This window comes from Chelonoidis abingdonii, chromosome 1, assembly GCF_003597395.2.
Source record: "Chelonoidis abingdonii isolate Lonesome George chromosome 1, CheloAbing_2.0, whole genome shotgun sequence".
Classification (NCBI taxonomy): domain Eukaryota; kingdom Metazoa; phylum Chordata; order Testudines; family Testudinidae; genus Chelonoidis; species Chelonoidis abingdonii.
The window spans coordinates 177,528,893-177,555,784 of record NC_133769.1 but is presented as its reverse complement, the minus strand read 5'-3'; the positions used below and the strand labels follow the sequence as shown (position 1 = coordinate 177,555,784).

General features: G+C 42.4%; 1 protein-coding gene across 1 annotated transcript in view; it reads left to right on the top strand.

Annotated features, from left to right (window-relative positions):
• GABRR3 (gamma-aminobutyric acid type A receptor subunit rho3) overlaps window positions 1-26,892 on the top strand; it is a 61,602-nt gene that overhangs the window by 20,327 nt on the left and 14,383 nt on the right. Inside the window, exons 5-8 of the mRNA XM_075072856.1 lie at window positions 15,616-15,683; window positions 17,558-17,781; window positions 20,921-21,003; window positions 23,910-24,050. Coding sequence (XP_074928957.1) covers window positions 15,616-15,683; window positions 17,558-17,781; window positions 20,921-21,003; window positions 23,910-24,050 — 516 coding nt within the window. The remainder of the gene's footprint in view (window positions 1-15,615; window positions 15,684-17,557; window positions 17,782-20,920; window positions 21,004-23,909; window positions 24,051-26,892) is intronic.

The following is a 26,892-nucleotide window of genomic DNA, read 5'->3' as shown; positions in this document are numbered from 1 at the left end:
GGACTTAGTTGGAACACCAACCGTTTTGCGCTGCCATTCTTCCTGGTGTCCACCAGAAAGATTTCCTTGTATAAAAGTCCTTGGTCGATAACAAACCGGGATCGGTTAGAAGAGCTGAGAGGCGGTGGGTGTCTCGTGCCGCCACCCAAGCTTTCTGAAGGTTGGTCATCTGCTCCTGCTCAGTCTGGAACTGTTCCCTGGAGTGGGGACACAGTTCTTCTTCTCAGACTGTGGACTTGGGCTTGGTCCCTCTGGAAGCGATGTAGTGATGGGTTGTTTCTATTGCTGGTGAACGCTCTCCGCTGGTGCACCTGGGGTATTCAGGCTCTAGTTGAGCCTCTTCAGTATGGTTGTCTGTTGCTTTCTTCCAGTTTAGGCTTGCTGGCCCCTCTGTGTGGGGTTGAAGATGTGTTGCAACTGCTGGCGCTGGTGCTGGTTGCTGTTCCAGTTCCGGTCCTGGACTGGAGGTGCTGTGGCTGGTTCAGCCGTTGGCATGGGATCCGGGTCCACTACCTCGGCTGGGTCTCTGGTAACACAGACGGGTTCTCTGTGGACGGCTCAGGAAGAGGAATGGGTTTGGAGCTGCCTGGTTTGGCTGCGTGTAACCATTCCATACTCTCTTGACCCACTTTCAGCTGGTTGCCAAGTCTTCCCTCAGTAGCATGGGGATGGAATAATTGTCATAGACTGCAAAAGTCCACATTCCTGACCAGCCTTTGTACTGGACAGGCAGTTCAGCTGTAGGCAAGTCCACAGCTTGTGACATGAAGGGGTAAATGTCACTTTGGCCTTTGGTTGATGAGTTTGGGATCCACGAAGGATTGGTGGATAGCTGACACTTGTGCCCCGTGTCTCTCCACGCGGTAACACCTTCTTTCCCCACTTTCAAATGTTCCCTTGCTCCAAGGAGATTGAGAGGTATCTGGGCCTGGGGATCTTTGGTGTGATGGTGGTGTAATGACTTGCACCCGGTGGGGTTCTTTGGCATTGGCTTTTATATGTCCCATTTCATTACACTTATAGCATCTTCCAGCTAACGGGTCATGGTGGAGGTAAGTTACTGAGACTGGTGAGGTGGAAGGATAGGGTGTCTGTGGCTTCCCTTGGGTTGTAGGTGGGTTTTTAGGTTGCCTTGGTTGTAGGGTTTATTGTCGGTGTGCCCTGGGGTTTCATTCCCCTTGACAGTAGCTTTCTTGCTTTCTGCCACTTCCATCCATTTGGCTCCAATCTCCCCGCCTCGGTGAGAGTTTTGGGTTTTCCATCTAGGATGTACCGTGTTATGTCCTCAGGAACACCATCCGAACTGCTTTTCCATTTTCATGAGAAGATGCAATTCGTCAATGGATTGAACCTTGGTTCTGATATCAGGCTCATAATGCTTTCCAACGTAGTAGGCGTGTTTGGAAATGACCCATCTGGTTTCCACTTTTGGGTTCTGAACCGCCGACGCGTGATCCGGGTTATCCCCATTCTGTATCTGGTCTTGTTTGAAACAGTTTATAATCGTTCATTTGGTCCTTTTGGCATTTCAGCCGCCACATCTGCTAAGGGTCCACTGAGGTGTGACCTCAGCTCTAGCATGTACTGGTCTTCAGGATGTTGTACCCAAGACAGGCTCTTTCAAAATTTTCTAAAGAAGGTCTCAGTGTACAGACCTGCTGTAGTTGGGAAATTTCTTGTGCGGTTGAACAACAACTGGTGATGGGGGGTTAGGAATTGGCTGCATTCTTGATGCTTAGCCTGTTCTAATTCCAAGGCCTGCCGTGGGCCTCTCTCTGTTTTTCCATCTCTCGTTGGAAGGCTGCATCTTGGGCTGCTTGTTCTCTTTGTACGCAGCGTCTTTTTCTTTCTCTCCAGCTCCATCTCTTGTATTTTTTGTTCCAGGTCTCGCCTGTGATCGGCATCTTTATATTGTTCCTCTGCCTCTATCTCGCGCGTTCCTGCTTTAGGGCAGCCTTGGAACTCATGGTTTCTGTTTTTTTGTGTTGGGGTGCCTCTGGTGGTTATTGTCTGAAACTGCTGGCTCTCGTTGTCTCCTGGTTCTGCCTAGCACTCGTTTTTCTTCTTCTTTGCTACTCTTTGATATGTAAATTAACCAAAACAAAAGCCACTTTATTTACCTGTGTGTTTGGGGTACTTAACTCTCAACGGAGTGCTATTGTTTAACAAAAGACCCTTAATGTCTCCTTGCTAAAAAATGCAAGCCAAGCTGAAGCAAAGAGAAACAGAAAAAAAATTTCTCTCTGGCTCCTTTTAAACCAAACCCTTTCTCTCTGCTAAAAAACCCTAGCAGGGAAAAAGAAAATAATATTCCTACTGGCTTCTGGCTTCTTCTTCCACGTCCGCTGCCACCATGTAATAAGCCTCCTCCCAAATCTGACCTTAGCATCCAAAATCTGGTGCTTATCATGACCTCCACCAAGCTTATTACCAGCTTGGATCTGATATCGCTGCCACCAATAGGATTCTGAGTACCTGATAAACTCCTGGTCTCCCAAAAATCTTCTCTGGGGGACCCAAGACTCAGAAACCCTGAGTCTCACACAAAAGGAAAACAACCTCTCCCCTTGTCCTCTCTTTATCTCATCCCCAGCTCTCTCCTCCCTGGGTATCCTGGCGATACTGTACTTAAACTCCTTGAATGCAAAACAGAGAGGGCAATTACCTTCCCCTTGAGGCTATGCATTCAAACCTAGTCAAGCTAACACAAAGAGATTTTCCCCTCCCTTCGTTCCTTAGCCTTAACCAGAGAAAAACCTCAAACAGGTTTTAAAGAAAGCTTTATATAAAAAGAAAGAAAAAAGACATAAACAAATCTTCTGTATCAAGGTGACAATTATACAGAGTCATTGGCTTAAAAGAAAAAAATAGAATAAACAGCCTTATTCAAAAGAGATACATTTAAACATTCCAGCAAACTCCACACATGTAAATACAAAACAAAACATATAAAGCCTATTGTTTTGCTACCTTTGTACTTACACCTGGGAACAGAAAGGGTAGAAGAAGCTTGGAGATAGAAAAAAAAAAAAAAAAGATAGCTCTTCCCTCATAGCCGGAGAGAAACAAACAGACCAGAACAAAGCAAACACAACAGGGAGCTCCCTGCACTACGAGTCCTGGTTGATTGGGTCCTGCTGTCAGGTGTTTGGTTCCCTTTGTTAATCCTTTACAGGTAAAAGAAACATTAACCCTTAGCTATCTGTTTATGACACATGGGATCTCATATTACACTAAAATCAACAAAGCTGCCTTGGTAAAAGGCTTTTGTGAACCAGGGTCAGCAGTTCTGTGTTCGTGATTCATCGAAACGGGCTGGCCCGCTCCATATTATGAATACAAAATAAAATATACAAGGACAGATTCTCAACAGCTGTAAATAGGCATAGACTTCAGAGAAGTCAATGGCTGTAGGCCTATTTACACTAGCTGATAATGTGGCCCACCATATGCAAATCATGGAAACTGCCAGTAGCTAATCAGAACTATGTACATTCAGTGTGTATAGCTAGCTATAGTGGGAGTAGTTTTTTGGAAGAAGTGCTGCACAGAATGTAGTGTTATTTAAGTTGGTCTTTGTAACAGCGCATGCTAGCTAAGGCAGCCCGCAGGCCCAACGTTCCTATTACTGTCTTGGCCCAGGATTAAAGCACTCTGGGGAGTTGTAGTTCCTGGATGGATTAATAGGAACTGCAGGCTACAGCAAGAAATGCTGGAAAGGGCTATAAATATGCTCCCCTTCACTCCATGAAAAAGATACCTAGAGAAAGAGAGTAGCAGCACCACCCACCACTGTTACTCTTCAGCAACTGGGTCTGAGCAAGACCTAGGGTGGGGCTACCAACAGAGAAGGAGCATGGGATGTAATGAAGAAGCCTGGAAAAGAGGGGGAGAGAAGGTCTAAGAGGCAGACAGACAAGCAAGCAAGTAACTCAGGGGCTGTGGGATGGGAAGGAAGAATGAAGTGGGAATGTCTGAGGCTGGAGCAGATGGCTACTTTATTGTTTAGGGCTTCAGGGTCTCAGGGTCATGGGCATCATTTCAGAAAAATTCTAGGGGGGCCAAAGTTGTGTCAGCATATAGAACATTATATATGATGTATTATATCTTGCAAAGGCTGGGGTGGGGGAGGAGTGGAGCATATAGACCAATGAAAAGTCTGTGGGAGGCCAAACAAAGATCTGAGCAAGGGCAACTGAGTCTGCCCTGCCTCATAGCAAATGATGCCCCTGCTCAGACTGAAGGCTTTGGCAGGAGAACATGGGCCCACCTATGCCTCAGCATGGTCTCCAAGAAGCAATGTGCTGATACCCCTGTAACCAGTTGGTTGTCTCAGAAGGGGAAAAGTTCCCATGGTCCCTGGAAGGAGGGTTGTGGCTCAGAGAGCAAATCGAGTGAAGGCTTTTTGTCTGGACATTTTCCAGTGGGCTCTTGTTTACCTTGGGAGAGGAGGAGTATTTTATTCCAGCTGGAGGTCTAAAACTATCCCTGACATGGAGAGGGAGATTTCCAGCCAACAGGGAACCTGAGGCACCGCCATGTCATGAAAGGGAAAGCTAAGGCCTTGGCTACACTGGTGCTTTACAGCGCTGCAACTTTCTCGCTCAGGAGTGTGAAAAAACACCCCCCCCAGCAAGTTACAGCGCTGTAAAGCGCCAGTGTAAACAGTGCCCCAGCGCTGGGAGCGCGCTGTAAGCTAAACCCCACGGGGAGGTGGAATACCTGCAGCGCTGGGAGAGCTCTCTCCCAGTCCTGTCGCCATGACCACACTAGTACTTCAAAGCGCCGCCGTGGGAGCGCTCTCAGCGGCAGCACTGTACATCTGCAAGTGTAGCCATACCCTAAGCAAGTCTTGCTTTAATAAGCAAGATTTGGCCCATGACATGCAAACTGGACATGGGGCAATGAAAATCTCCTGGTCGTGGTAGACTGGATAGCTCAGGGGATTGTTAAAGATTGCTGACTTAAATCCAGACATTAGTAACTGAATATCATTACTGTCTGATGGCCGGCTAATGGTCTTGGTCCATTTTCCAACAGGCAAGTCTTCTTATCACAATAAAACCCCACCATGATGTTCACTGAAAGCTATTTCTGAAAGACAGGCGAAGCTAGGAATCTTAAATTTATCAGTCAATGGCTTTACCTCGGTGTCCCTCCCTCCTGCTTTTCCACTCAAGGAATTGTAATTTATGGAAATGCCATCTGTGGAAGGAAAAAGCATTTCCATGACAGCAGACAGCTTTCTATGAAGTACTCTATAAAGCTGTCTGGAGAAAGGTAATTCTGTTTCACAGAGGATTTTGATATTTCAAAATCTGATTTTGTTACTATTAGGAATGAAAACCAAAAATGCCTAAATGCTCTGGGAAAGGGGATGGAGCCACAGCTCTGGGACACTACACCTGGCTAGCTACAGATCCTGGAAGCCCTGGATTCCCCAGCAGTCTACAAACATTTCAGTTTAGCCAAATCTGCAAACGTCAATGAAACAATGTTTTGTCAGAATTTTTCCAGCCAGCTCTAGTACAGTTTCACAGGGCCATTCCACAAATCAGTATTTCTGGTGTGAGTACAAACTGCTTTCAGAATGCACACTGTGATATACACGTTTTAATTTTTTTCACAGAAAGCATTTCTTTTGGTGCCTGGCAGCTTTGTTTTCGTTTTTGTCAGTCCTGTCCTCTTATTATAACATGGCTAGTAATAGGGCCTGATCTAGTGCCCATTGAAGTCAGTTGGAGTCTTTACATTGACTTCAGTGGGTATTGATGATCATATTGCCATGGGTGAATACACACATACTCAGTGAGGAAGATGGTAACTTATCAGCCAGTGGATTTTCAAATATCAGATTACTAGTTATACTTCTGTCTTTCAGAAGTAGCTTTCAGCAGAACAAGGAGTCAGCTGGATCTCCCTTCCCTGCTAACATCCACAAGAAATAGTGATGTGGGTAGCAACATATCTGCCATATCTTCCTGTTCAGGGATTTCCCAAATCTTCACAAGAGGGCTGTTAATATCTAGAATAGTACTGGGTGCAATTTCTATAGTGGTAAATAAGAGTAACACTGAGAGGCTATGGGAATTTCTAAGAGTAACAGATGAAAGTCTCAATAAAATGATCTTTGGCCCTGATTCACTCTTCGCATTACTCTTTGTTGTATGCTGGTGTAACCCCATTGAAATCAATGGGGACAGGCACGGACCCTGGAAGCCCAGGCTGCTGTGGAGCTAGGTGGGCGAGTTGGCAGGAAACCAGGCAGGTTTGGAAGCCTGTTTGGGTTTCATCAGACTTCAGTGGGGTTATGCCAACAAAACATGGAGTAACGCAATGGGGAATCAAGGCTTCGTTGGTAGTTAATACACAGTTGTGACATCACCAAAAGGGCCAAGCCTCAACTAACTAATCAGAACATGACTTTGGATAGGGTACCCTAATTAATCCCATGACAGGAGAGATACAGGATATGCATTTCCTTGAAGGAGATTGACTTTCATCTATTGCTGCAGTATATAGCAAAGGGGAGCTTAAATACATGCTGAGATGCAATTGGTGATGGGGAACGTGCACTGTTGTTAAAGACACCAAAGGAAAAGAGTCAATACAAACAATACAGACTATCTTAAAATATAGGTTAGTTATTATTTGGAGCATATGAACCATGTGCAGTACTATAATTATTTCTGGAAGTTGGAAATTGGACTAGTATTACTGAATAAATCTGGAGACAGAGAATAGATTTTGCTCTCTTTAATCTGGATGTCATCACCATGGGTCTCTGCAGCTCTGAACACACACAAAAACCAACCAAACAAAAAGCCCTCCTTTAAACATCACTGTGGTCTGATAGCATTAACATTGCCATTTGAACCTGTTCTATAGATTATTTGCTTACTAACTGAATGGTTTGGCCTGTTTTATTTTAAAGACTTTTTTCTTTTGAGTGGTCAGGTGTTTTCTGGCTATGGTTTCTCACTCTGGCCATCCAGCTGACTGAGGGGAATTGGTGGTATGAGGTGGAGGTGCGGGAAGCCATGAAATACTAATTAGTGGGGAAACAATCTGTTCGGGATGCAGTTCTTTCCAAACGGTAGAGCTTTAATTGTGTCTCTCTAGAACCTGAGTGAAAAAGAGGAGGTGCTACACTAAAGTAGCATTGGAGGCATTCCAGGCTCAATTCACTATTGCCCTGGGGCATCATTTACCCCAGTGCAAAATGGGTGCAAATGCCACCACTCTGATGTGGTAGCATATTTTAGCAGCTATGCAATGACTATACGAAGGTCAGGGCCAAGGTGAATTGGGCCCAGTGCCTCCAAAGGCACCCCAGGGTATGTGGGTTAGTGTCATGTGCTACCCCCTGAAAAAGTTATAGCTCTTACTTCTCCAGTGGAGCTCTGCTGGAGAGCATGGAGAGTGTGGAGCCCTCGCCATTGTAAACACTCCTTTCTGGGGCCGACTGGCTCTACCAGCATAGCCTGTACAGCCTGCCTAACTACAGCCGCCACCTGCAGAGCTACGTTGGAGTGGGGAAGAGAGCATGCTGTGCTTTCTCCTTGCTACTGCACCTGCACAGCATGAGCCATAATCTGGCTTTACGATGGGAGAGATTTACAGCACTTTGGTTTATGCATTCAGAAGCTGATGCTTTTTTCAAGCCTAACAGATAGAGCATTTCATTGCTGTGAGCCCTGGTCGACTTGTATCTGTCACACGCACTTGTGCTCCATAGCATGATTTATTCAGCTCAGCTGCATCAGCTAACAATACTGAAGCGGGGGGTCGGAGGAAAATCAGGTCAGAACAGTTGGGTAAAGAGCATGTATTTTAAAAACAAAAGAATTTTTTTAAATAGGTCAAATTCTGCCCTCAGTTACACCCTGTTGGGTGTTACAGCATGGAGCCATGCCCAAAGATTTTGGTAACGCAGCCCAACTGAGTCTCCTTCCACAACAAATAATCTTCCCTTTACTTCGGGGTCAGAGCATCTGGCTATGCACGCTCCATCAGCCTAAAGCTCACAGAAATTCCCTCTGTGTCAGGGGAATTCTTTAGTCCAGTTTAAGTTCACTTTGCACTGCCTATGTCTGTGGCCTTGTGGAGATGAGAACACCTATTTTAGGCTGACTGGGCCAAATCCTGCTTCACTTACGTAGATGTAAATGTGGTATAACTCCACTGTAACCAGTGATGTTATTCTAGATGTTTGTTGGTGTAAGTGCAAGCATAATTTGTCCTTCTGACTCTTACCAAATGATCTTTTTAAAATTCAGTTCTGACATTACTAATTTATTAATAGATTAATTTGCATATGTAAACCTCACAAATAGGATATGTCAAGCTGACTCAAACTCAGCAGGCTATTAATGTGCTGTTTCTACTTCTTGCCACAGAATGCTTCTTTGCCTGCAACGCATTATAAAATGAGGTTAAGTGAACCAAACCTATAATTCAGAACATAGCTCTGGCTGTACTCAAACATGAAAAAAAAAAAAAAGACTCAGTGTTATAATGCATTTATTCCCAAAGCTTGGCTGTCACATGGTTTCCTTGGCTGGATTTTCTCTTTGCTTCTGTTTCATTTCATAGTGCTCTTATAGTTTGAGAGTCAAAGATAGGCTGCCACAAACACCCTGTCTCTCACACAGGACCTGTCTGCTCCAAATTAAAAAAAAAATAAAATAAAAAAAATTGAAGGAAACCATTGCTTGGGGCACCTTGTGTTTGCAATTCTTGTACAACCTCTTGATCAAAACAAAAGCCGCCAGAGACATTTTATAAGTGTTAATTGCAATGGCTAGTTGTAGCAGCGAGGAGCAGTCTTTATCTTAGGTGTGGCTGGGCTAGAGCAGTTTAGAATAAATTTTCCCCAGTGTGGGCTCAAGAAGCCACAAGCATGGCAGCTGCACTTCATCCAGTCTTCCCAACTCCATCCCACAGTGCATTGTCTGGTTTCAAATTTGGGAATTACCCAGAGTGACCAGACATCCCGATTTTATAGAGACAGTCCCAATATTTGGGGCTTTTTTTTATATGGGCTCCTATTACCCCCACCCCCCATCCAGATTTTTCACACTTGCTGTCTAGTCATCCTAAAATTACCCCAAATCTCTGCAACAATGCTGAACATGCTGGATTGTCCTTCAGAAGTTTCAGAATGGTACAGTGTAAGAGTGAGGTAAACCCATGAACATTAGTCTGCACTAACTCAATACAGAGGGGATGTATTACATTTGTAAGTGTAATATGCAGAGTTACTCTCTTAAGGGTTTATGCCATGTGTATGCAGGCCATTTCAAAAGTTAGTGCAAAGTAAACCCTCTGTGTTTAGACAAGCCCTAAAACTGTTTGCTTCTCAAGTAAAGGCTAGCGTCAACAGAAACTGTTCAATTTGTGTCATAGTCATAGAGCATGTGCGTATGTCCATACAAATATCCCCCACTGCTTGAATGCTGCCCACTTCCCTGATGCCATGATCTACACAACTTCCCCTATCCATTAATCTGCTTAAATTGCCCTCTCCCCTCCTCCCCTGCCACGTGCTAAAACAATTTAATCTGCAGTATGGAGGGAGGCTAAATTATGATTCCACATGTCATTACCTCCTGTTAGCATTACCTGTACCTATATTGCTTCTGTTCCAATTTTTAGATAATGTTTTCACCTCTTAGCTCATAGAGCCGTACTAATCAGTCCTGATGAAAGGTTGAACTGCTAGGAGACTCTGTTCCTTCTTTTATTGTCCTTTTGAAAGCCAGACCAATGTGAGTGAGCATGATGTCTTCCTCTGCCAATGGGAGAGCAGAAAGGGATTATGTATTTAACAGCTGTACAGTAGTGTAAACCTCATCCTCAGAAATGGTAATTGCCTAAAAGTAGTGTCATGTTACCCATGGAAAGGAAAGGAAAGTCAGTGGGTTCACATGCAAATCTTTTAATATCTTACCATGCCCTTTTAAAAATATCATGGCCTCAAGTCTCTTAGCTGTCTGTTAGGTATTGTGGAACTCTTAGAAAATAATCCAGCTTGGACTGCAGGAGGAGGGAGAAAATAAATTGCATTGCTCACACCATGCAGAACTTCCACAGCGTTACTTTAAACTCCAGGCAAACGATCACTTTCAGATATCAAAATGATGTTTCCTGGCCAGCTATGATCTGCTGTGTCACCAGTCAGACTGGCTTGACAGGCAGAACTCTCCCATTTGAGAGAGGGGGTTGGAGAAAGCTGCTCTTTGAATCCCTTTTAAATAATCTTCCTATTTAGTGTTTCTTAACTACATTATTTGAAAGGCTTTTTTAAAAGTCACTGTCTTGCTTTACCATCACCCTCTGAGGACTCGCTAGAGTCTATCACACACCCCTCCTTTGACTGATCTACCATCTGCCTCTCTTCTTCTCTTTGTGAAAGAGCCATCTCCTCTGAAGTTTTTACTACTTGGATGAGCCCTCCTGGTTCTTCTGTCTTCATTGACTCTCCAGCTTGTTTCAGTTCTAGCCTCAATTTATTAATCTCTCTCACCTTTTAATTTGTTTAAATTTGCGATGACTATATATTGGGTAACATCTAATTTCTCTGTGCCTCTGTTTCCCTACATGTACAGTAGAATTCTACTTATCCTCCTTAGTGAAGCGTTTTGAGATCTACAGATGAAAAGAACTATCTAAGTATAGTTATTGTGATTTAAGCACATGTATGGTCTTTGTTCACATTTACACTGGAGTGGAACCATATGTTCCCTATCGCACACTGCACATGGACCTGCAAGATCAAGGCTCGAGTGTGTAGTTGGTCGTGTTAAGGCTCACCATGTCTTTGTGAGGGCAGCCTTTAGAGAGCACGATAACCCTCACACAGTTAAGAAATACCTGAACTGTAATGTGTGGTAATATTTAGCCAGTAGAAGGTAAAAGTTTCTGTACGCAGGTGGCTTCTCTTTCCTCTTTCTGTTATCAGGTGTGCCATCTGTCTCAGTTTCCTCATAGGTCATCTTACTGGTTGGGTAGTTTAGTTTACTCTTTCAGCTAAATTAGAACAACTCTGTCTCTTCCGAGGCAAGCAAGAGTCCAATGGAAATCTACTGCAAAAAAGGGCTCCAGCATGTCATTCAGCACCTAGATCTTTTCCTCTCTGTGTCACAGCCCTCCATCGCAGGTCTCCAGAATTTTCCCCTAGTGATGGAGGGAGTGAAGGGGGCTTCCTCTCACCCTCTTTTGGAAGACACAGCTTTGACAGGAAACTAGCACTCACTTAACATTTCAAGCCCAAGACCACCTTGCCCAAGGCCTCTTCCTTTACTCTGATAGTCCCCTAACTTCCATCCTAGGCCTTGCCTACTTCTGGCACCGTCCCATCTCAAATACTTCAAACAAACAGATGTACAAGGATAAAATACCCTTTATTACTGCCCCCTGCCCCTACTCCCAGCTCTGTCCAACCCAGGGAACTGTAACAAATTCCACAGTACTTTCTTCTCCCTGTGGTTTCCTTACTCTTCTATCCACCTGACCTCTCTTCTAGACAGCTTCTCTGGCCCTTTTCAGGAGGGAGCATCGTTAGGTCTTACCTATTCCTTGTCCCCTGCCTTGCCAGAGGGAACAGGAGTATTTTTATATGCCTGCCCCTTTCCCAGTATGCATTGTTGCCGAGCCTACAACTCCCATAAGGTCTCAGAACTCGGGGGGTGAGCTATGCTGGGTCTGTAGCCTCCTTAAAAAGCCAACATACCCTGTTACAACTGCATGCAACTGGAAGAGGTCTGATACTCCATCTAGTAGTGGGAGCTTGGGGGAGCTTGGCAAAATAGTGATGCATTCACTGTTGGAATATTGAAATTTTTCCAAACTGGAACAAAAAAGAAAGGGTTAAATTATTTCCTGGGTAATGAATGATCTGAGTATCATGGCACTGTGGAAAGATCAAAGCTTCTGGAATTCACTAGCTGAGTCCCCTAAATTCTACATGTTTCCTATGGAAATGCATGTGGAGTACAGCAACGACGTGGTAAAAGATATAACTGCACAAAAATGCCTTAAAATTCTCTAAGGTCTGTCATAGGATTTTGTCATTCCTACCATACAAATTGACCCTAAAATGCTGCAGAATTTGGGAGGACCTACATTTAAAAAAAAAAACGTTACGTAACTTGCATATGCAGCTATTATCTTTCACTCAGGCTACTGATGAAAATAAACTCCATACTCATGAGAGAAACATTAGCTTGGTTTAGACCTTTTAAAATAAATAAAATGAAGGAAAACTGATTCCACAAGGCAGGATTTGATTGCATAAATATAAATCCATCTGAAAATAATTTGGATTTGCTGCTGAGGAGTAATTATCTTGAAAATCTGCGGAACTTCCATTGTGAAAATCACTAATCCCTCTAAAATAATGATTTGTGGAAATTCTCTAGCAGCAACTGGAGCTGCTCAGTTTAATGAAAAAATCCTCTTGCCCATTCCCCCGTTTTGTTAAAATGGGAAAATAAAAACCTAGATTTTCTCTCGATACTATTTTTAAATGAAAGTAGTGCTGGTGCCTCATTGTCAGCCTAAGACACTGAATTTATTAACAGCAGCATTGTGGCATAGGCACCAGCAGCACAAGTTTTCCCTACGCTGTCCCATCTCTGTACCTCTACCCTGATCAACTCCACCTCTGGGGGAGAGAGAATAGTTTATTCTTTTTTCTCTTTTAGGACTCAGTCCAGTGCCATTTATATCAATAGATGTCTCTCCATTCCTTCATTGATTAACAAAGCCAGAAGGGATTATGATATTCATTTAGTCTGACCTTCTGTATAACACAGGCCATAGAATTTCACCCAGTGACTCAACGACTTGTGGTTCAACTAGAGTCTTTCTTTTAGAAAAACATCCAGTCTCAATGTAAAGAGTCCAAGTGATGGAGAATGTATCTCCTCCCTTGGTAATCTGTTCCAGTGGTTAATTACCATTGATTTTAGTGGAAGTTGGCTCTGACTCAGGGTACCAGATGCTCCAACCCAACTAATAAATCCAGAAAGCCCTGACCAGAGAAGGACCAGTATGCATTTGTTTCATGGTAGGGGAGGGACAGGATATAGAAAGACCCCAATGCAGCAAGGTACTTAAGCACATGCCGAACTCTAAGCATGTGAGCAGTTCCACTGAAATTAAAGGGACAACACATGTTTAAAGTTAGGCATGTACTTAAGTACTTTACCAAATTAGGGTCAAAGTGAGTGGAGGAGTCTGCACCTCCTGCACTCAGTGGATTAGAGCTCTGTGAATGCTTGATCTGCCCTACCTCAGAGTGAGGGGTGGGGTTAGGCCAGTGTGGAGGTGAGGTAGTGGCCAGTGAATCCATAGCTGCATAGATTTATCAACCTACACACCCATTTAAGGTTCGAAACAAAGCATCTGCAGAAGCTACTACAGCCTCGAGAGCTGGCAAACAAGAAGCAGGAGAAGCAGAGAGAGGTTTAAAGGGGTCAGATACAAAGTATTACATTTAATTTTATGTAAAGTCTCTTCATGTAAGCAAAATCTCTCTTGCTTTTTGTATACATAAATTAGTTAAGAGCGATGAAAATAATGCATACTGTATTGAGGTACATTCATTTACATTTTTTAAATAATTTATTAAGCATCAAAGATGTGAAAATAATATCATCTATGGCAATGGTTCTCAAACTTTTATACTGGTGACCTCTTTCACACAGCAAGCCTCTGAGTGCGACCCCCCCCTTATAAATTAAAAACAATTTTAATATATTTAACACATTATAAATGCTGGGTGCAAACTGGGGTTTGGGGTGCAGGCTGACAGCTCGTGACCTCCCATGTAATAACCTCGTGACCCCCTGAGGGGTCCCGACCCCCAGTTTGAGAACCCCTGATCTATGGTCAATAATTGTTAAATGCAAATGTCTTTCCTTTCCTCTCATGTTGAGCTCTCTTTGACTTTCTCCTACATCCTCAGCTCTTTTTTTCCCCTCTAGTCCAAATGTTCTGACAGCAACAATGTGTCAGCCATATTGCAGAGGGATACACGGTTGTTCTTGGTTCTCTGGTTCCATGTTACTGACTGAGGTACTGATTCTGCAAATGCTTTGGCACGTTTATAACTCTACACATGTGAGAAGTTCCATTGGTTTCAAAGCCACAATCCTACAAACGTAACATTATTTTATTTTAGATATACGTTGCACTTATGGTGCTCCCAAATTCTGCTCTCAGTCAGACTTCTGCAGTCCCATTAATGTCAGTGTCTCTACTCATGTGCTTGAAGTAAAGCACATGCGTAATTTTTTTCGGGCTTGGTATCTTTGCTGTAAAATATATACTGGATAACTCACGTGTATATATAAAGCATAACTGTTAGCATTGGTCTGGGAACCTTAACTTCTTCATTTCTTGACCTGTTTTAATTTAACTGTAATATTGCACTTTTTAATATTTTGCAATACCAAAAAAATCCCTGTATGAGTCAGTGGCAGTCACCTAACTGTTCTGCCTCTGTTTTGTAGATGCATTTTTAACCTATATGTGCTCTCCAGAGCTCTGAAATTCAGAATAGTGGGCAGAATGGGAGCTTTGACTTGCAAAATACTTGATTAGGAATTTAATTTATTTATAAAATCTTAGAGCAGTTAAATTAGTATCTATCTATCTTCTCCCATACTCTCCCTGGTCATCACAGCCAGTGTCCTTACTGCCATTCCGTAGTCATATAATAGTTAATGTTTCTGTGAGCAGATTTTCATGATGTGGTGGTAAAAACATGGGAGCTATGTCTGTTCTGAAGTGTCCCTAGCCTCTGTTTGCCAGAAGCTGTGAATGAGTGACAGGGGATGGATCACTTGACAATTACCTGTTCTGTTTATTCCCTCTGAAGCACCTGGCATTGGCCAGTGTCAGAAGGCAAGATACTGGATTGGAGGGGCAATTGGTCTGACCCTGTACGGCCGTTCTTATGTTGCATTGTTGTTAGTACCAGTGTAGTTGCACCAGCACTGAGAAACAGATTAGAATATGGTTTTACTAAGCAGTCAGTGAGCAGCTTTCCTATTTATGGGACTTATATCCATTTCAAGGTATTATAGGACAAACTTTTATTAGTTACCTAGTACAGTTACTTTAGGCATATAATAAATAATTTTCTTTAGAAGGTGGAGGAAAAGTTTTCACTATTAAGTAGTCTTTACAAGCACTGGTATATTTGATACTGGTATTTATGTAAGTTTTCCGCAGGGCCATTCTAATAAGTTGCGTAAACTTCAATAGTTTCAGAATTGTAAGAAAACTTTTTTCCACTCACCAAACTTCAGGGTCATGCTGTAAATCCAAGTCATACCCTGTGCTAGATTGCAAAGAGATCACTGAAGAACATGTGCTTATTTGATCAGATTTTTAAAATCAGGTTTTCTTTCATTGTCATTGACTTTCTCTTTTGGTTACTAAGGTTGGAGTCAGTGCACATAACAGTTTTAAAATTAATTCAAGGCAGCACATGTGTGGAGAGGTGGCGAGCAGTGCATGTAGTTTAGGTTTATATTAACATATATGTATATATGAAAAACATTTGTCACTTCCGGTCACATTTTTTGTTCTGCTGTTTTGAAGGGTCACCAATACCAGTGGGCATTGATGTGCAGGTGGAAAGTATTGACAGCATTTCAGAAGTTGACATGGTAAGTTTTATCACTTAAATCCTGTTACTAAACTGATGGAAGACAGAATTGTAACCAAAACTCTGGGATCACATAGGCTTCAGAAATAACCCTCCAAGATTCTGATGTAGAACCAATATAGTTAAAGAAGTAGAATCCTACAAGATTATATTATCATATTGATACATGAAAGTAATTTTCATTCAAATTGATAGATGCTACATGTAAATATGTGTTAAATGTCTCTTGTGTGCCAAGGGACAAAGCACTTAATAGCTTGATTTTTCAAAAGTATTGAGCACTCCGTAGTTCCTGTTAAGCTGAGGGGGAGTTCCTGGGTGTTACACACCTTTGAAAATCACTCTGCAAGCCTTTAGCTTTTGCGGGTCCTGTGCACAGAGGCAACTTTCATTCATTCTGCATCACAACTTTATGTCCTTGACTTGCACTAAGAGGTTTTCTCTCTCAAAGACACAATGCCTACACTGAGCCTTGTGTCCCTCAATTGCTGTAGCACTGGTGCAGCATCACTGGGGCTAGCAGTGGTCTTAAGTGGTAGTGTATACTGGCCACCCACATTTCTACCACTATGCCATATAGACCTACTGTTAGCTGGTAGGCAGATGCCAGTATCCAGTATACATTAGCACTCCCATCTTTGCTAGTGCTAGTGGAGCTGCAATAGTGACACAGCAGTGGTGGAAGAATCTGCCAAAAATCTTACTGTGCACACAGTCTTGGAGAGGGAAAACCTCTTACTGCTAGTCAAGAACATAAAGTTGTGAAGGCATCCTGTTCGTGCCATATTCCCAGCTTCACTTACATTATTGCTGCGTCATTTAATCTTGGAATGCCCACACAGGTTAACTCTGAATAAAGAGCACATTTACAATATTAGTTTCTCACTTCACATGTAGTTTTAGGCCACAGGCCCTGATCTTGCTATGGGATCCATTAGTCTTGTGCGGGGTGCCACTGACGTCAATGGGATACCACAACAGCTCAAAGGTCCATACTAGTAGATCACATTACAGAAAATGATTTTGGCTGAAGTTCTCCAAAAAAATTCATCCTGAGGCAGAGACCCAATCTGGAAAAATTCAGCCCAAGTGGTTTAAGTTTGAAAAATTTATAGGACACAGAAAACAGGTTCTTATAATGGGAAGTGTTGGGCCATATTAATAATAGGTGGTGCTGCCAGCCCCACCTGCAATAGTACGTACACACAAACCCATTCATTCATTGTGAGTTATAATATGTTCCTCAGGGTCCATGTGCCAATATTTTACATTTTTGAGTCAAATTCTGACTTTAGTTACCATGGTGCAAATCTGGTGTAAACCCAGTAGATTTACATGAGTGTAACTTGAAATCAGAATTTGTTCTTGTATATTTTAGATAATAGGAACTCAGTTATTGGCTGCAAATGATAAAAATGAGGTGTTAATGTGACATCAAGAGAAAACAGCAAAAAGTTCAGTGGAAGGGCTGTAGAGTAATTTCAGTTGCTTTTATCCTACTTCCTAAAATGCTGTTTTCCTTTTGGGACTGTTTTATATTTTGGGCCCAATCTAACAGCCCATTGAAATCAGTGGTAGTTGTGTTTGTGTAAGAAAGTAGCATGGAGTTCAAAACCAGGCCCTTTGCTGGCTGAACTATAAGTACCACCTAACCAGGGCAAACAGCAAGTATCTCAAGATATCTTCCATCTGTGTTGTGCTCTCACTGCGTGGCTTTGGTGACCTCTCTCTGGTTTGAGAATTCTGCTCTTGAAGCTCAGAGCAGAAGTAGTTCAAAGTCATCAGATTTGATTAGTTGTACTGGTTATTATTGCTATATTCAGAACCAGGAAAAAAACACATGCATTTCTTCCTCTTAATTTTCTTTATGCAAAGGACTTCACAATGACCTTATACCTCAGACATTACTGGAAGGATGAGAGGCTTTCATTTCCTAGTACCAGAAACAGAAGCATGACCTTTGATGGAAGACTGATCAAAAAGATCTGGGTACCTGATGTATTTTTTGTCCATTCCAAAAGATCTTTCATCCATGATACAACTATGGAGAATGTGATGCTCCGAGTGTACCCTGATGGCAACATACTCTTCAGCCTAAGGTAAGGACAGTTATCCCCCCTATAACTATCAGCAGCAAAATACTACATGGCTGCTGCCTGCCTGGACAGAGCAAGCAAAGAAATTGTCAAGCTGAGAAATTATCTGAGATCCTTGTGGTTAAATATGGAGTTTTCATAGTGGTTTATTTTTTTATTTGTTCAATATGTTGGGGTTGTCACAGGTTCTGTTGCATATAAGGTGGCAGCTCAGGGCTGACCCAAAGACACATTGGTCCTTTCCAAATAAGGAACCTTAAACACCTCTTCAAGATTCTGAGATGTGGACTAGCATTAATCCCTGTTTTCACTAAGGAGACCCTGGGAATTGGTGACCACCTGTATGTCAGTACCTAAGACAAGCTTTATGTCAGCTAATGTGATTTGCCAAGTATTTGAAATCCCTAGTTTACTAGTATGAAAATAAATTCAGAATTGACATTACAGCTTATAAAATTTCCCATCATTCCCCTCTTAAACATTTCCTTTTGTTTGTGTGTTGGGATGGTGGAAATGTTTACATCTTGTCCATTTTTTTAAAATTTACATGAAAAGACATCAGATATAAGAGATTGCTATTATTAAAAAACTTCTACTCTTAATGAGAGAGACAAGGTGGGTGAGATCTTTTATTGGCCCAACTTCTGCTGGTGAAAGAGACAAGCTTTTGAGCTACACAGAGCTCTTCAGACCTTCGAAAGCTTGGCCCTGTCACCAACAGAAGTTGGGCCAATAAAAGCTATTACTTCACCCACCTTGTGTCCCATATCCTGGGAGCAATGCTGCATACGACCATTAATGTCAATGGTTGTATTAATATTGCAGTACTTATTGTGCATTTCTGTCCAGTGATTGCAATAGTCAGAAATTGCTAACAGAGAACAAAATTTTCCCCTTGGCTCTGCATTAATGATGTCAGTTCTGATATTTTTTCTCTATGGTACCTGCACAGCATTGCCATAAAATCATTAGGAGTTCCACATATACAGTCAGAGTAGATTACTGGAGTTTATAGCAACTGTGCAGTGCTTAGAATTGTTAAAGAAACCCTAATTTCCCTACAAGAAATTGGCTGATGTTCTAGACAATAACTGCATCATTAAACTTCCCCCTATTATCTGCAACGTCTTGTGATTTTTTTTATTGAGGAGTCTTATGTACATTGCATGATGTGGCAAAGATGATCTTAATGGATAAAATTTTCCCCAGTGCAGGGGCATAGAGATTAAGCACCCTGGCAGGCTGGCCCAGTTTGTTTACCTGCTGCGTCAGGAGGTTGTGCCGATCCCAGCTCTCACTGCCCACGATTTGCCGCTCCAGGCGAATGGGGGCGGTGGGAAGTCACGGCCAGCACATCCCTTGCCCACACTGCTTCCCGCAGCCCCCATTAGCCTGGGATGGGAACCGTGGCCAGTGGGACCCGCGATCGGCTGAACCTGCTGACGCGACAGGTAAACACACTGACTTGGCCCGCCAGGGAGCTTACCCTGGCAAGGTACGTGCCAAAGGCTACTGATCCCTGGTTTAGTCTAACCTCCTGTAAAACGCAGGCCACAGAGTAAATATAGGCCACAGACATTTAGAGGCGCAGCAATTATTACTTCCCCCACTACTTGACACTGATAGTTCTTAGATCTCCCCAAGCATTTCAGTTATTTGTCTGGAGAGTAGTAGTCAAATATATGTATATGCATGCGTGCGTGCACACACACACACACACACACACATTAAACAGATATCAAGATTTTTATGTCTGCCAATCACAAAGTCCTGCAGGAGACTGTCTACTTTCAATTTAGTGCAGTATACTTCCTTGTGTGAAATCGATCAAAGGAAACATTCTTTGTTTTAGAATGATTAAGGTCATACAGTGAGTCTATAGCCTCAGCTATATTAATGCCTGTCTTCTTAAAGAATCATATGTTCATAAAATGCATCTTTTGATATCACATCCTAGGTTAGGCTGTAATCCATATCCTTATTTGTGGAAAATATGCATATTCCACAGATTTACCTACAATGTCCAGAGTCTAAGATTTCATGTTATTTAAAAAAATTCTTGATAATCTTATCTTCATTCTATCAATCAATATACAACTTCTGGTTTATTGAATCTTCTGCAGCTGCATAGACTGAAACAACTGCACCCACAGAGGTACAAATTTTATACATCATTTTAAAGAAGTGTCAACTTCAAAGCCTTATTTCAACCACATAAGTTCCTACACTTGTAAACGTCCATCCACAATGCAGTCACCAGCCATGAGTCATTGACATTCAATTATAAGCACAGTAGAATTCAATTTGGGTTTGCCACTGGAAGATCAGTCAAACAAAATGTCAAGCAGGCTGTGACAGCATAGGGAAACTTAGCGATAACTAGAACTATATACGGTATTTATATTTGAACTGCTGCCTCTAACCTTTTATTTACGTTTATTGGCCATAATGTCAGGGACACTGATCCTCCACACACTCATGGAAAAGCAAATGGAATGACAGAATCAACATCTTTGCTTGGATTTTCCTGCATTTTTTAGAATGATTTTCAAACATGCATGCATAAAAAATATTAAGCATTTTTCCATGTGCAGTCCCCAGTGTGAGTGGGTGGAGCTTGAAAATCAGGGTTTATCTTTTTATGGAATTATATTTTATAGCCTTTCTAGTTGTGAAATTACCCTCCAGAAGAATATCCTCTGTACTGATGTCTCCTTGGCTCTGGAGTCAGAAAGACTGGAAATAATAGCGCCAAGAATTCTGAACTTCCCCTGTTGGTCTTGTTAAGGTGTAAATTTTGAAGTATAACCAGTTACGAAGAATTACAAAGTGATAGCAAGCAACATGAACTTTCAGTGGTGGAAAATGGGGAGCCAGCCCAATGGGGAGATTAAAAATTGGGAGTGAAATAGTAATAAGATAATATTGTCTGTTTTTTTAAAAAGTCTCCCACTAGTTTGGATTTACCTTTTAATCAAAAAAGAGATTTTAGAATATGTAATTCAAAAAGCCAAAAATTAGAAAACTTTTGAAACCCCTCAGTGACTCCAGGGTCCACAATAAGATGTCTACAAAGTCACAAATTCCTTTTAGGAATTAGTGAAAATTACCTTAAACAATTGTTTTCTGGTCCTTATTGTAGGATTACAGTTTCTTCCATGTGTTTTATGGATTTCAGCCGATTTCCTCTGGACACTCAGAACTGCTCTCTAGAACTGGAAAGTTGTAAGTTTGACTCAATCATAGTACCATATATATTCATTATATGTGTCTCCTTACCTACACTTCATTTATGTCATAGTAATTCCCCCTTGCTAGATGCCTTTCTACACTTACTTTGGAAGACATGTGACCAGAGCCTTTCAGTCTACACATACAGAACACCGGCCTTTCTGGGGACTTTTGGGAATAACCCCCCCACCCACCCCCCCAGAACACTGAATATTCAAGAAAGGTAAAGATGCTCCTGCCTACTTCTAAGGCATAGAGAATAGTAGGTTGAAAGATGGAGTCATTTGTCCTTCAGCATAATTCATTTTTAAAGGTGATCTGAAAGTATCTGTGAATAACAACAGAATACAAAGGCTTCTAGATCTTGTTCTCCTGGTGACTAGTAAAAACCATACAAACTGCAGTCTCTACAGTACATCACCGAATGTTATGCCTGATAATGGTAGCCAGACATTAGAGCTGATTTAGGCCTGAACCTACTGTCTGGTTGCCCAAAGTGGCTCACAAACATAGGTGCCAACCTCAGGGTAAACTGTGAAGAAGCAGAGCACAAACCCCAAATTGGTATTCTGTAATTAGATTTCACCAACAAAATATCAAATGGAAACTCCATAAGCACCTTAACAACCTTAACACGGAGTCACAGACAGTCTCCTTCAGCACTCTGGTCTATCTTGCCAGGCAGGCAAGCCTGCCTTTTTGATAGATGGTTCCTTACACTAAAAATCACAACAATATTCAGGTTATTCCCAGTTCGAAAGGACCAGTCACTTACCCCAGGTTAGTTCTACCTTAGATCTCTCACTGAAGACAACTCTTGTAGTCAATCCTGTAATAAACTAACTAAAAGGTGTATTAACTAGGAACAAGAAATCAGAGAGTTATTTACAAGGTTAAAGAAGGTGCAAACACACACAAATGAATTACAGTCTTAGGTTCCCAAATAGTAGCTGCTATATATACAAGCTCTGTATGTCTTTTACGGCTAACAAGCTATACCTATTGGGAATCTCTTGCTTATGCTTAGAAATATTGCTCTCTCCAAATTCTAAGCAGCATAGTGATGATAATTTCTTCTTAACAGGGATTTTTATTCCCTTCCCTCAGCATTCAAGCTGTGGTGGGTCTGGTGTAGGTCTTCCTTTGTTGGGGGGGAGATGACACCTCTTGTGATAAACCAGTATTTCCTATGTGGTAATGCTTCTCTCCTGACTACGGGGGTTTGCAGGCTTAAGTCTACTCTACATTACAGACCTATATAGGTGTAACTATGTCGCTCAGGGGTGTGAAAAATCCACATTCCTGAGTGACACAGTTATACCCCTGTGTAGACATCTCTGTGTCACCGATAGAGCTTCTCCCATCAGCATAAGTACCGCCTCTCAGGGAGGTGGGTTAACTACGACGATGGGAGAGCTCTCTTCATTAAAGCCCTACAGCAGCACATCATTTTAAGTGTAGACCTGCCCTTAGCAAACATTTTTGTAGTTACAGAGCAAACACATAAATATTACCCTGTAACATGGGATATAGATATTATAAGTAAGGGGAATACATGCAGCATCCTACCAGCATTTCATAAAGTCTAAACACATTCTTTTAACTCTAATATCTGTTTAAACAATACTAACTGGTTCCTGGCTCTGAATTTGTCAGTGTTCAGCAAAGACCGGAGGTCTTGGCAGGAGCTGGCACCTGGTCTGCCAGCATTGCATCTACTCATGCTGAAATCAATGGCAAACCTCCCATTGATTTCAGTGGGTGTAGGAGCAGGCCCTTAGAGTTCAATCCAGCAGCTGCGAAACGTGTTGAATTACCTTAACTTCAATGGGAGTTCTGTACATAGCGTAGTTATGGGATCAACCCCTTAGGCAGCAAATAGCAGAGGTTTCCCCCCATCCCAGGTGTGAGCTCACTGTGTGCATCTTGTACATTTCCATAGCCAGGATTCAAATCCAAACCAGTGTCGGGAGAATTGCTGCAAAGGTTTTACTACAGATAAGCCTCAAAAGTTCAAATAATCACCAAAATGTGTTTGAACCCCTTTGGTTATCACAAGAAAGCCACTCTCATGAGACTTTTGCTTGCTCCTGGTTCCAGCTAGGTTGGAAATACCCTGGGCCAAATCCTGAAGTGTCCTTCCTCAGTCAAAAATCTTGTTGACTTTGAAGGGAATTTTACCTGAGTAAGGACCAAGTTAAAACTGAGTAATGACTTAAGAATTTGGCCTCTTGTGACATTGTGAAACTTCTGCTTTATGGACTAGGCTGAAAAAAGAGAGAGCAAAGATGCACAAAAATGAGAGAATGTAGGAATCAACTGACTGAATTTTTTCAAGCCTTTAAAAAATTGTTTGTTTTGCCACTGTCAAATAGTTTATATTTTACAGGGGCAATTTTTATCTCACCTGGCCTTATTTGCCCACCCCAACCAAGGACTATAGAAGCGGTAGAGCTGGGTGGAGAAAGGGAATTCTATTTTGCAGAGAATTTCAATATTGAAAAATATGGTTTCATTCTGATTTGGACTGAAAAGCAAAAATTTCAAAATTCTCGGTGACAGGAAAAGGAGTCCCAGGTCTGGGGCAGTTTGCTGGCTGGGCTGCCCCAGAGTTGCAGATCCTGGAAGCTGTAGGGTCCCAGTTCTGCTGAGGAGCCAGGCAGGTAGACTGGAAGGAAAGGCAGGATTCCATTGTGACTCTGGCTGGGTTCCATCAGGAACTTTGTCAAAACTGAATAATCCCTGTGAAACATTTAGATATCGATGAATTGGCAAATTCCGACACAAAAATGTTTCGTTAAAATTTTTCCAACCAGCTTGAGTTAAGGTGCTGTCCCTGATGAAACAAGTGGAAGCTTCAGCCTAGCAGAGTTAGTAATTTAGCTTTTATTTTCTCCTAGATGCTTATAATGAAGATGATCTGATGCTGTACTGGAAACATGGGAATGAGTCACTGACCACGGATGAGCAGATCTCCCTTTCCCAGTTTTTCATTGAAGAGTTCAGTGCTTCTAGTGGACTAGCTTTCTACAGCAGTACTGGTATAGTATGCTTGTTGGCATTAGAAGATAAACACCTAGCTCAACCATACAGCATATACTTCTACATTTCATTTTACTATTAATGGATAATTGTTGCTGGTTGGATCACAGAAACCCCCTTGGGAGCTGCCAACTGATGTGCCAAGACTACCTCTGCTCCTGTTTTCCCTGCCAACTCAGGACTCCAGCACCCTGTGTTGCTGAGCCAGACACTCCCGTCTGCTCCAGCACAACCCAGGGTCTGAATTACCTGCCCCAAAGCTGCAGGTTTACCTGAAAACAGCTCACAGAAGTGTGCTTGTCTTTAGCACTCAGATGCCCAACTCCCAATGGGGTCTAAACCCAAATAAATTCATTTTACCCTGTATAAAGCTTATGCAGGGTAAACTCATAAATTGTTCATCCTCTATAACACTGATAAAGAGAGATGCACAGCTGTTTGCTCCCCCAGGTATTAACACATACTCTGAGTTAATTAATAAGTAAAAAGTGATTTTATTAAATACAAAAATAGGATTTAAGTGGTTCCAAGTAGTAACAGACAGAACAAAGTAAGTTACCAAACAAAATAAAATAAAACACGCAAATCTATGTCTAATCAAACTGAATACAGATAATCTCACCCTCAGAGATGTTTCAGTAGGTTTTTTCTCAGATGAGACACCTTCCAGGCCTGGGCACAATTCTTTCCCCTGGTACACCTCTTGTCCCAGCTTAGGTGGTAGTTAGGGGATTCTTCATGATGGCTCCCTCCTCTCTTTGTTCTCTTCTACCCCTTTATATATCTTTTGGATAAGGTGGGAATCCTTTTGTCCCTCTGTGAGTTCCCACTCCCTCCTTCTCAATGGAAAGACACCAGGTTAAAGATAGATTCCAGTTCAGGTGACATGATCACATGTCACCGCAAGACTTCATTACCCACTTGCCAGCATACACTTATACAGGAGGACTTACAGGTGAAACACAGCCATATGCAGACAATGGTCCTAGTTAATGGGAGTCATCAAGATTACACACCACCATTAATGCCCCACACTTTACATAATTACAATAGGCCCTCAGAGTTATATTTCATATGTAACCCTTCTGCCCCTCTGAGTTGGCAGCAACAAGGGCCGGGTTCAGTATCCAGGGGTTCCGTTTTAATAACACCATGCATAACTGGCTCGAGCCCCCACCCAGTGACCTGGGACAATTACATACCACACCTTCCTGGGCGCCTCTAGGAGGCAATACTTTCCCTCTCGCAAGCACGGAGTCTGAGTGTAGCAAAATCCGTTTAATAAACAATGCGGCATCCCATTGGAGAAACACCACAAACAGGATTATAACACAAATCATAAACAAAACCCACCTCCAAGTACATTTGGCATTGTCCTTTTCCCCTTAGGGTCTTATGTCATTACCCCAAAGTCCAACAACCCAAAAGTCTCTGGTCAGTGCCACCCCAGAATACAAGAGTTTATCTGCAGAGTTTTACCCCCCCAGCCTGAGTGAACATGGGAGGGGGGAGAGTCCACACAGAATGTTAAGGGGCACCTTACATGGGCCAGGGCCAACTGCTCCACCTCTCTGTGGAGTTCTGCTGTAGCCTTCACCACAACCCACTTCACCACACCAGTTGTGCCGCTCCTCCAGCTGTCTGTGCAAACCACTACACCCTGCTCACTGTTCCACCCGCTGCTCCAACACACTGCAAACTGCTCTGCTTAGCAATAGGTCTTCAGGCTCCCCCATGGGTTAACACAGCACTCAGTGATCTCAGCTCAGCTCTTCGTAGGGGAGCCCTGGTGCTGGTGCACCATTGGCCCAACAGTCTCTAGATGGACTCCTAATGGAATCAAAATTAGCTCTACTCTTTAACAGTGGAGAGAGGAGGATGTGCAATTGGTGTTCCAGGCCCTCAAAAGGGGCCCATACCATCAGGTGTACACATCAATCTCCAACCGCTCTCAATTCATGGGCTTTTGGAACCCATGTCCCATGTTTAGCAAGTACCACCCAACTGAGGTTGAGTCATCTCTGTCACAAAGCAGTCCCACAGCTCCCCATTCACACAATCAGGGTGACAAACTTTTTTTTCCTCCTGGCCCAATAACAAAGAAATTGGGGATCCCAGAGCTGTTAAAATAACCATCCTAGTCTGCTGTGGGCTTATGCTAAGTGGGGGGTGGATGCCAATGCAAATCTTTCCACACTCTTTGAAATTCTTGAAATTCTTTCCACACTCCCTACACTTCACCACCAGATGTCAGGTAGCGCTCATCCTGACTCTGCTTACACATATTTCTAGTTTCAGATACAAGAGTGGTACATTTATACAAATAGGATGATCACACTCAGTAGATTATAAACTTTGTAATGATACCTTACAAGAGACCTTTTGCATGAAGCATATTCCAGTTACATTATAGTCACATTTTTATAAAACCATATACACTGCACAAAATCACAAGAATGATGAGCATTATCATTTCCACTAAGAAAACCTAGAATTATAAACTCACTGATATATTTGCTCACCATGGCTCTGTCTTTCCTCTGGTTCCCAGTTTTTTTGAATTACATTACATATGAAACACGTAGTCTGTATAACACTGAAGTGCCATATACTATCTAAAATACTGTAGAAAGGGGGCATGTAGAGCAGTAGCAGTGTTGCCAGCTCTTGCACGATTTGGTCCTTTTTTAAGGTTCCTGGAGTCACAGGAGGAGCTCAGCTTTCCCTTTTTTCTTTTCTTTTTTTTAAACTAAATTTCTAGCCCTCTTGGTTGCAGAGAAAATGCTTGAAAATATGAACCCAGAAGGCTCAAAACCTAGAAGGCAAATAAAAAGAACCCCA